The sequence below is a fragment of the Dendrobates tinctorius genome, unplaced genomic scaffold (genome assembly GCF_039654945.1).
Source record: "Dendrobates tinctorius isolate UK_male_01 unplaced genomic scaffold, ASM3965494v1 ptg000004l, whole genome shotgun sequence".
NCBI classification, from domain to species: domain Eukaryota; kingdom Metazoa; phylum Chordata; class Amphibia; order Anura; family Dendrobatidae; genus Dendrobates; species Dendrobates tinctorius.
The window spans coordinates 41719882-41732002 of NW_027361672.1; the positions used below are offsets into that span (position 1 = coordinate 41719882).

At 38.9% G+C, this 12121-nt stretch overlaps 1 protein-coding gene across 1 annotated transcript in view; it reads left to right on the forward strand.

Moving 5' to 3' along the window:
• Nucleotides 1-12121, forward strand: part of F13A1 (coagulation factor XIII A chain) — a 309831-nt gene that overhangs the window by 214635 nt on the left and 83075 nt on the right. The window contains exon 9 of the mRNA XM_073567328.1: nt 2422-2525. Within this exon, the coding sequence (XP_073423429.1) occupies nt 2422-2525 (104 nt within the window). The remainder of the gene's footprint in view (nt 1-2421; nt 2526-12121) is intronic.

Below are 12121 nucleotides of genomic sequence, written 5' to 3' on the forward strand. Positions count from 1 at the left end.
CTTCAAGTAATCAGGACTACATTGAAGCTTTTTCATAATTCACTTAAAGTTGGTACATCTCACAAACTTGACTAGAACCTTTAACAGGCCTATGGTCAAATAACCCCAGTCACTCCTTCCTGGTACTGTCAGACTGACATAGTCCCCGTAGTTATAGCAGACACTCCCACAAGAAATAACTTTATCCAGTGATATGTTACTCTTGGTCAACACAAACATGAGCAGCGGTCAGCTCAGAACACCTGAAAACCTTGTTATTCCATGGCTAGCCTACCTAGTCCCTCAGTCTGATTAGCAGTTGCTATAATGCTACATCTGTTTCTGGTACGGTTTGGTTTTGCTCGATAGAACAGTATTATTGTTCTCTTCCAGAGGTCCACCTCAGTGCACTTGACGAACCCCAAAACAACTTTCCTCAGAAGACAACCAGGTCTTTTGCCTCAATTCACCTTCATAGAAGGTTAGATTTTTAGGCTGTAAATACAGCACATTTCTCACAAGTGGTATACTGTAGACTTGAAGGCCAAACATTGCACAGGCGAACAACAATAGGCTTTGCATGATGACTATATATGTGCAAGGGTGGTTGACAATAGCTGTCTCATTCCTTGCCCTGAAGACACCAATCACGTCAATGTATTGTAACATGAATAATGTCTGCGTCTTATTTAAATATTGTGTAATGTCAATTGTAATGTATTGTGATATAGAGTGTGATAAGCATTGATAATTTATTGTGTTCCTGTACAGTGTGTAGTAATGTTAGATAAGTAATTTAATGTAATGCATAGTGTAAGGCATAATGTTATAAGATAATGTTTTGTAAGGAAGTTCTTCTCAACAACAGACAGTAGGGTCAGAAATAGTTAACTGTGGGTACTAACCCACAATAGGAGGGGTTAAAATATAGAGAGACAGAAACGGAACCTCAGTTAGTTGAAGTTGGAGTTGGAGTAGTAGAAGACCTAGTGTGTGATAAGGACAGATGTCTAATCTGCAGGCTGAAGAGACCATATTCAGTGGGTGACTTGTGTCAACTCAGGAGAGAAGAAGGAGACCTTACTGAGGTAGAAGAATAACTATTGTATTACATTCTAATGGCCAGACCCCTTAACCGACAAGGTACCGGGTTATTGTCACTGGTTTATGAGCGTAGTCAACTTCTCAAGCAGGTTTTCCCCAAGCGTCTAGGAGCACAAGGCGATAGGACCATAATGGAGACTAGTTGTTGAACCACTGGAAGGGAAGGTGATTATCACAAACTGTACTGTTGTGTTGGCTGAGTGGTGCTTGAACTAGTAACATTAGGAACAACCCAGCAGGAAATTAAACTGTGTCTGATGATGTGCTGTGAGACTGGAGCGTATTTGAAGGTATGTGCCCATGTATGAAGATATAACTTAGGAGCTGTTTGAACCATTAAGTAAAGAGCTAATGTTTAAGATGAACTGTCGGTCTCTTGAGTTCTCTTATGGTCCTGGCCAGCTGAGAACAGTGGCAGCAAATGGTCTGCATGAGTACACAACCCACACTACCAAAGTCCACACACCCAGCCAGGACCACATCTTTCATGTAGCATGCTGGGGCGTCGGGAGTCAGTCCCTCTCTCACGACTACCACCCTTATTTATGTGAACAAACTGTCCCCCAGTTGCTGTTTTGGCAAATTGCATTGGTATCATGACCCCAACCTTCCCATGAGGACCAGTCTTCCCTTTGGACAACTTTAGAGATGATCAAGTTGAAAGCACAACACAAATGGCATTCAAGTCGAACTTCCTAAAATCCGCGGTTCCTGGCAAATTTGAACAATGTGTGATTAGATTTGAACGAATTGCCATAAAATGTCCTTCACTATTTTACTTATCGTAGTAAATTGCAGAAGTCACTGACCATGTGGGTTTCCCAAAATACCTTACAACTATCATATAACATGGTAGACAAATTTTGGGGAAAAATTTTACAAACTTGAAGAATTCAAATTTCTAAAGGTTCAGTCATCTCTTGACAGCTTATCTATACCTTTTTCTTAGTGGCTGAAAGCAAAGAAGGCAGTCAATAATGCAACCTTCAAAACACGTTATTTCAAAACAATATATACACAGTTTATACAATTACACTGGTCAAGTGTGGTATAAAAATACAGAAGAACACATATTGATCGCATGATTCTCTTCTGAACTGTTGTGTTCCACATGAATTAGAAATTATACTCTAACACTGATGTTCTATAGGAAAAAAAAAATTACAATTATGAAAATGCAAAGTTTACAGTGTTTAAAATAGTTTAGGTTCCAAAGGCCAACCTAAAATTACTATTAGAAACCCAATATAATTGGGCTTTTGATGCACTGGTAATTTAATAATAATAATAATAATAATAATAATAATAACAACAAATGACTTATTTTTTTTCCCCAAGGAATTATCATTGCTGGAATGAAGCCTGGATGACCAGACCAGATCTCCCAGTTGGATTTGGTGGATGGCAGGCAGTAGATGCCACACCTCAGGAGAACAGTGACGGTATGTATTACTTTTAAACAGCAATCAGAAACCTTTTGTTCTAAATTGATGTGATATAGTATCACTGATATTAGAAAATGTATAATAATATACGTTTAGAAATAATGAATAAACATATGCAATGTTATAAAGTGCTCCCATTGACATTTCAAGTTACTTTGAAAGCAATCTTCCCCTTGAGTCTGTGAATGTTTCATGACATTTCACTATCTTAAGTATGGAAGAAAATGTTACAAGATACTAGGAAGTCAATCAATGATATTTTAAGTAAAGACATAATGAAAAGTAATTAAAACACGCAAAGTGTCCTTCAGGCTTACATACACTCTTGTCACAAAGTATTTCTATCTATTTTGCATATCGTTTAATTATGTTCTTAAGTTTTCCATAATTGATATTATTGGCATTATGGTTGAGAATTATTATATTAAGACCTGACTACTAAGAAAACTTTATGAAAAGTAAAGTTAGAGAATTAAATAAATTTCCCGAAGGGATAAAGGAAATCTGGGATTTTGTTTTAACCCCTTCACTAACCAGCCTGTTTTCACCTTCCTGACCAGGCTGAATCTTACAATTCTTGTCAGTGTAAATTAATGTGGTAATAGCTGGATTATTTCAACATTTCCCAGTGATTCTGAGACCATTTTTTGTGACACAGTGAACTTTATTTTAGTGGTAAATTTAGGTCAATATTATTTGCAAGTATTTATGAAAACATCTAAATTTTGGCATAAAATAAGAAAATTTAGCAATTTTCAAAATTTTAGTTTTTATGCCCTTATACCAGATAGCTATATCATACAAAATTGATAATAAATAACATGTACCACATGTCTACTTTACATCAGCATTATATTTGAAACATAATTTGTTTTTAGTAGGATGTGAGAATGATTAAAAGTTGATCAGCCATGTCCTGCTTTTCCAGCAAAATTTACAAAACCAATTTTTTTAGAGACTACATGTCATTTGAAGTGGCTTTGAAGGCCTATGTGACAGAAAATACCCAAACGTGACACCATTTTAAAATTGCACCCCTCAAAGTGCTCAAAGCAACATTCAAGAGGTTTATTAAGCATTCAGCTTTTTCACAGAATTAAAGCAACTAGGAAGGAAAAACTGAAAATTTTATTTTTTCTCACAAAATATAGCCACAAATTTTCCATTTTCACAAGGGTAACAGGAGAAAATGGACAATACACTTTATTGTGCAATTTCTGCTGAGTTCAAAGATACCTGATATGTGGAGGAAAGCCACTTTTTGGGCCCACCACATGGCTCGCAAGGGAAGAGAACCATTTGACTTTAGGAATGGAAAATTGTCTGGAATAGATAGCGGACGCTATTTCATGTTTGCAGAGCCCCTGATGTCCTTAAACAGTGGAAACCCCCAACAAGTTACCCCATTTTTAAAACTGCACCCCGCAAGGAATTCATCTAGCTGTGGGGTAAGAAACTTGAATCAGCAGTTTTATAATGTTGAGCCGTGAAAATAAAAAATCACATTTTTGACACAAAAATGTTGCTTTAGCCGTAATATTTTTATTTTCACAAGGGTATCAGATAACAGTGGACCCAAAAATTTGATGTGCAAATACTCCTTAGTACACTGATACCACGAATGTTGTAAAAAACTACTGTTTGGGAGGACAGCATGGCTAGGAAAGGAAGGAGCACCATTTGACTTTTGGAGTGCAAAAGAAAAAATTAAACAATACATTTTTCCCACAAAAATATTGGCTTCACACCAAATTTTTCATTTTCAGAAGGGTAACAGGAGAAATTGGACCATCCAATATTTTGTACGATTTCTCCTGAGTACACCGATTTCCTATGTGTGGTGGAAAAACTATTGTTTGGGCGCACGGCAAGGCTTGGAAGGTATGAAGCGCCACTTGACTTTGGTAGTGCAAAATTTGCTGGAATAGATAGCAGACGCCATGTCGAGTTTGCCGAGGCCCTGATGTGCCTAAACAGTGGAAACCATCCACAAGTGACCCCATTTACAGCCCTCAAGAAATTTATTTAGATGTGGCTTAACCACCTTAAACCAATAGGTGTTTCACAGAATTTTACAATGTTGAGCCGTTGAAATGAAACAATACATTTTTCCTGCAAATATGTTGTTTTGCCCTGTATTTTTCAATTTTCACAAAGGGAACAGGAGAAAAAGGACAAATCAATTGTTGTGCAAATTCTTCTGAGTATATTCATATGACATATGTAATGAAAAACTACTGTTTATGTACATGGAAGGGCTCGAATGGGAAGGAGCTTCAACTGAATTGTGGAGCTCCATTCTCACTGGAATAGATTGCAGACACCATATCATATTTGAAGAGCCCCTGACATGCGAAAACAGCAGAAACCCCCACAATTGACCTCATTTTGTAAACTATACCTCTCACAAAATTCATTTAGGTGTGTAGTGAGCATTTTTAAACCTCAGGCGATTCACAGAATTGTATAACATTGGGCTGAGTAAATGGTATATTGCCATTTTTTGCACTAAAACGTTGCTTTGACCCCACATTTTTAATTTTCAGAAGGGGTAATAGGAAAATGAATGTTTCAATTTTATGCAATTTCTCCTGAATATTCCAATACCACATATGTAGTTGAAAACCACTTTTGAGTCACAGTACAAAGCTCAGAAGGTAAAGAGCGCCATATTGGAGTGCAGATATTGGTGTAATGGTTTGAGTGTTCCATGTAGCATTAACAGATCCCCTGACATACCAGATATTCAGAACCCCAATAAGTGACCCCAATTTAGAAACTACAGCCCTGAATGAATTCATCTAGAGGTGCATTGAGTATATTGACACATGTGCTTCACAGAATTTCACACCATTGGGTGGTGAAGAAAGAATAATTACATTTTTACCACTAAAATAATGTTTTAGCCCCAAGTTTTTAATTTTTATAAGGGCTAATAGGAAAAAATGGACCTCACACTTGGTTGTGCAATTTCTCCTGAATGCACCAATACCCTACATGTAATTGAGAAATAATTTTCAGGCACAGTGGAAAGCTCAGAAGGGAGGGAGTCCCATATTATAGTGCAGATTTTGTTGTTATAGTTTGCTAAGGTGTATGTAGTAGTATTTGCCATGTTGTAAAAGAAACAATAAAACTTTATGTTTTTATGGACTGAAGCTGGATCCTTACTTTTCTCGCAAGTATAGTTTGCGGGAACCATATCACATTGGCAGAGCCCCTGAGGTGCCAGAACAGAAGAACCACCCAGAAGTGACCCCATTTTACGAACTACACCTCTCAATGAATTCATCAAGGGGTGCAGTGATCATATTGTCACCATGGGTGTGTCACAGAATTTTATACCATTGGGTGATAATGAAAAAATTATTAAATTTTTACCACAAAAATGTTTTTTTATCCCCAGGTTTTACATATTCACAAAGGGAAATGGGTAAAAATGGCACCAAAATTTGTCACACACTATCTGCTGAATAAGGAAATACACCATACAGTTGTGGTCAAAAGTATTGACACCCCTGCAATTCTGTCAGATAATACTCAGTTTCTTCCTGAAAATGATTGCAAACACAAATTCTTTGGTATTATTATCTTCATTTAATTTGTCTTAAATGAAAAAACACAAAAAGAATTGTCCTAAAGTCAAATTGGATATAATTCCACACCAAACATAAAAAAGAAGGTGGACAAAAGTATTGGCACTGTTTGAAAAATCATGTGATGCTTCTCTAATTTGTGTAATTAACAGCACCTGTAACTTACTTGTGGCACCTAACAGGTGTTGGCAACAACTAAATCACACTTGCAGCCAGTTGACATGGATTAAAGTTGACTCAACCTCTGTCCTGTGTCCTTGTGTGTACCACATTGAGCATGGAGAAAAGAAAGAAGACCAAAGAACTGTCTGATGACTTGAGAAACCAAATTGTGAGGAATCATGAGCAATCTCAAGGCTACAAGTCCATCTCCAAAGACCTGAATGTTCCTGTGTCTACCATGCACAGTGTCATCAAGAAGTTTAAAGCCCATGGCACTGTGGCTAACCTCCCTAGATGTGGATGAAAAAGAAAAATCGACAAGAGATTTCAACGCAAGATTGTGCGGATGTTGGATAAAGTACCTCGACTAACATCCAAACAAGTTCAAGCTGCCCTGCAGTCCGAGGGTACAACAGTGTCAACCCGTACTATCCGTCGGCGTCTGAATGAAAAGGGACTGTATGGTAGGAGACCCAGGAAGACCCCACTTCTTACCCCGAGACATAAAAAAGCCAGGCTGGAGTTTGCCAAAACTTACCTGAAAAAGCCTAAAACATTTTGAAAGAATGTTCTCTGGTCAGATGAGACAAAAGTAGAGCTTTTTGGGCAAAGGCATCAACATAGAATTTACAGGAGAAAAAAAGAGGCATTCAAAGAAAAGAACACGGTCCCTACAGTCAAACATGGCAGAGGTTCCCTGATGTTTTGGGGTTGCTTTGCTGCCTCTGGCACTGAACTGCTTGCACATGTGCATGGCATTATGAAGTCAGAAGACTACCAACAAATTTTGCAGCATAATGTAGGGCCCAGTGTGAGAAAGCTGGGTCTCCCTCAGAGGTCATGGGTCTTCCAGCAGGACAATGACCCAAAACACACTTCAAAAAAGCACTAGAAAATGGTTTGAGAGAAAGCACTGGAGACTTCTAAGGTGGCCAGCAATGAATTCAGACCTGAATCCCATAGAACACCTGTGGAGAGATCTAAAAATGGCAGTTTGGAGAAGGCACCCTTCTAATATCAGGGACCTGGAGCAGTTTGCCAAAGTAGAATGGTCTAAAATTCCAGCAGAGCATTGTAAGAAACTCATTGATGGTTACCGGAAGCGGTTGGTCGCAGCTATTTTGGCTAAATTTTGTGCAACCAAGTATTAGGCTGAGGGTGCCAATACTTTTGGCCACAACTGTACGTGGCAATACAGTACAAGACTCTGAAGGAATAGGCGCTATTTGACACATGGGGAACAAATTTTCATAGAATAGTTTGCAGATTCCATATACAGAGTCCTTAAAGGGGTTTTCCTACAAACAAAGTTAATTTTAATCAACATTTTAATCAATAGATCTCGGAAAAATAATACGGTAAGTTCCACAATTGGATGGGTTTAAACAATGTTTCTGTGCTGAGATAATCTTATAAATATGCCCCTGCTGTGTACAGTGTAATGTCTGACCGTACAGGAACATGGTCTGATCATACCACAGCTCCTGAATAGGGGAGAAAACAAAACAGTATACAGTCATTACAGCAGGGGATCACAGCTGATTCTTTCTTTGAGGTAAAACATTGCTTTAAATAGCCATTGAAATATTTTGCCTCACAAAAGAATCATTTGCAATCCCATTCTGTCCTGTCTGTATACTCCTTTTGCTTTCTCCCCTGCCCAGGATCTGTGGTAAGATCAGACCATGTTCCTGCGCAGTCAGACACGGCCATTACACAGAACACAGTAGGGACACATTTATAAGATTATATCAGATCCCTACCTCATTTTGTAAATTGCACTCCCCTGGGAATGAACTTACAGATGTAGTGACTCCATGGGTGTTTTGCAGAAACAAACACCAATGAATGTTGCTGAATGAAAATTGCAATTCTGAAGTTGCAGTGCCCTGTACGCTGTAATGCCCATACATTGTGCCCAGCTTATGCTTCTGGAGACATGAACCCTAAATTACGTGGGCTCTCATCAGTACAGAACTGCCAAATGTGGATGCTAACTGCAGTTTAGGCCGGCGTCACACTAGCGAGAAAAATGGACGAGTGCTATGCGATAAAAAATCGCATAGCACTCCGACCAATGATAATCTATGGGGCAGCTCTCATCATCCGATTTTTTTCTCGCCCGTTTTAAACGGGCTGGAAAATCAAAGCATGCTGCAATTGTTAGTGATTCTCGGCCAAGACACGCCAATGCAAGTCTATGGGTGTGAGAAAAAAACAGATTACACATGAACCACAAGTGTGACTTGCGAGAAATACACAGCAGCGTCTTTTAAGGCTGTGTACCCACATTGCGGACTGCATGCATTTTGGCCGTGTTTTCGCCGCGAAAACGCTGCGAAACTGCATACAGAACGCGCCCCATGCATTCCTATGGCATTCCACACCTGCTGTGCTAATGCTGAATTTTGTTCCGTGGCAGAATCACATAGCAGAAAAAAACGCAGCAGGCCCATTATTTTTGCAGAATCATCACGATTCCGCACACATAGGAATGCATGAGATCCGCTTACTTTCCGCATGTGGCTATGCCAACCATGCGCAAAGTGAGCGGCTCATGTGTGGATGGTACCCACGGTCCGGAGGAGAGGAGACTGTCCTCCAAGCCCTGGGTGCCATATCCCTGTTAAAAAAAAGAATAAAAAATAAAAAATCAGGTTATACTCACCTTCCAGATTCCCGCGCAGTGTCCCCAGGCCTCAGTGATGCTGATGATGTAGTGGTCTCACAAGACCGCTAAAGTTCTGCGAGACCGCTACGTCATCATATGTCATTATCGCAAGGCATCACTGGGAATGGGAGCATCGCTGAGGCCTGGGGATGCTGCGCGGGACGCCGGAAGGTGAGTTTATCAAGATGTTTTATTTTTTTTATTTTTTACATTTGCTATTGATGCTGCATAAATATTGCCACATAAATCTCTACTACCCGGTATTGTACATGTCCGACCATGGCATAAAAAATAGGGTCTAGTGAATAGAAGAGCACTTACATAGGTGGTGGTCTGCAAAACGCCCCAACACGCGTTTCATCCCTTTGTCAGGGACGAAGGGATGAAACGAGCGTTGGGGCATTTGGGGAGACCACATCCTGCAGACCACCACCTATGTAAGTGCTCATCTATTTACTATACCCTATTTTTTATGCCATGGTTGGACATGTACAATACCGGGTAGTAGAGGTTTATGTGGCAATATTAAGGGAAGGTGCTTAAGCACTGTTTACATGGGCTGTAGGTCAGGCTTTTGTTGGTATAAACCCCAATTATGGTAAAATAGTGACCTTGAATGAATTTTTTATCTATATTAAATTGTATAATCTCTATACGTATATTTCTCTGATTGAGTTAATAAAATTTGTACATTTTATACTGACACGTTATACTGGAGTTCTTTTTTGTGTTTGCTTAGCTAATCAGTTTTTTGTGCCTGGTACATTTTGATGGTTTTTATGTGATGCCAAGACCAGTCCTCAGCCACCCCAGAAATGGTGCATCCATAAGATGAGCCAAATCTGGTGCTTAGCCTCACTCGTCCCACTTGCTCTGGTGTGGTGGCAAGTGGGGCAATAGGGTTCGGGTTGATGTCAGCTTTGTATTGTCAGCTGACATCAAGCCCAGGGGTTGGTAATGGAGAGATATCTGTAAGATGCCCCCATTGCTAACATCATAGTTATATTGTAAAAAATATGTTGCAAGAATAAAGTCCCTTAATTAAAATAAACATACCCCACCTTGATTTCCCATTTATTACTGTAAAAATGAAAATAATAAAAAAACATATTCTTCAACTATCTGATGATAAACCATTTGCCCCCACACCAAAATCCATCTCTGCTACATCTGGATTACATGGCTGAGCAGCGGCATAATGCAACTGCTCAGTCATGAATTCAGAAGACACTGAGCTGAGCTTGGGACGCAGTTTCAGTGATGACCGGTGATGTCATAGATGTTACTGCGGGTCACTGCCAGCTCTAATAATAATAATCTTTATTTTTATATAGTGCTAACATATTCCGCAGCGCTTTACAGTTTGCACACATTGTCATCACTGTCCCCAATGGGGCTCACAATCTAAATTCCCTATCAGGATGTTTTTGTCTTTTGGAACTGAGCTGTTGCCATGCTCAGTTCAGTGTGAGCCAGCTGATGAACTGTGGTAACCTTCATTACGTCACTGCTAGCGCTGTAAGAAATTTCTCATGGTGCTAGTGGCGATCTCATTGATACATATGCACATGACAATTTTTAGTTATTTAAACCCATACATTTCATTTATGCCTATATTTTTCTCACTTCACTTCTCCACCTTAGACTATTTAGTGCTGATGCATCACACTCAAGTTGAATTACAAAAATATTTAAGCACAATTTGTAATTGAACAACAAAGGTAAAAAGCCAAGGGGGTGAATACACTCGTATGCCACTAATGCTATAAAATCATGATTTGATGGTACAAAACTTTGCTTGGCTTCACACTGTTTTCACAGCTTTTTCTTATGTATGCTGAAAGGGTCAAAATGTCTGGGGAACTATGGGGCACATTTGGTTGAGCTGTCCTCTCACTCAGGAACTATGAGAGGATATTACATCCCTCTATTATTCCCTGAATGTCTTGAAGGTTAAAGAAGCTTTCCCATTAAAATTTGTATCCTCTGAATATATTGCAATCATCACATTATAAATTAATCCAACTTTTCCTAGAAAAAATTACCAATGGCACATCAAACAGGAATGTATATCAAAAGCCAGAATGAATAAACTCCAGATAGAAGAGATCCATTATTAAAAATAAATTTATTTCAATATTTCTAAAACCGACATACAAAATTTTTAAAAAAACAAAAACAGGATGTCTCCAAAAGGAGATGTCACCACAAATCAGTAAACCACAGTATATACAATTCATACGGCAATACAAATTCACATAAAAAATCTCTCTATATATACACACAAATGTGGCTATCACGCGTCAGTCATATGCCCAATTATAGCAAGAACTATGCTTAAATATAGCCATCAGATATAGGGTATATAAGGTGATATAATGCCAAAATAGTATAGTGGGCTGATTAAAAGTTTTTAAAGTGCCAGGTAGTAAAAAAACTATATATAGTCTATTTTACCTAAATAGTGAGAAAAGAGCTCACTTGATGATAACCCCGCAGTCACATCTATACTCACAATGAGATAAGTAATGTATATCAAGTGCATATAAAGGGCTTCTTATAATAAATAAATATATACCTGGCAGCATGTAGTGGCAGCGTCTCACTACCCCGACGCGCGTTTCGCGGTCTGCTTCTTCCAGGGGCGTCATTTAGTGAGGGGAGGAGAAGTATTTAAATGCCATGGTGTCCAATAGCGGTGTCCGAATACTAAGTATATGCTGGCGGCGTATTAAAGCATGCACGCTAATGCGTGGGTTATCATCAAGTGGGCTCTTTTCTCACTATTTAGGTAAAATAGACTATATATAGTTTTTTACTACCTGGCACTTTAAAAACTTTTTATCAGCCCACTATACTATAGTTCTTGTTATAATTGGGCATATGACTGACCCCACATTATGTACCACTGTGTACTTACAATTGCTAATTTTGCCCTTCTACCCAGGTAATTCTTCTCTTTCTCGTTAGGTCTATGATATCACATGATTAAAAACTGACTAGCTGAATCCTTCTAAGCTCTATGTAGAAATAGTAAGTCTGTTTTCCCTGTATAAGTCATAAGTCACTGCAAAAGCCCTTGGCAGGGGGCAGGAGGGAGCAGCTTGTTCTGGAGTTGAAGAAGGGAATGATAAATGCAGGGAAAATAGACTTCCTGTTTCTAG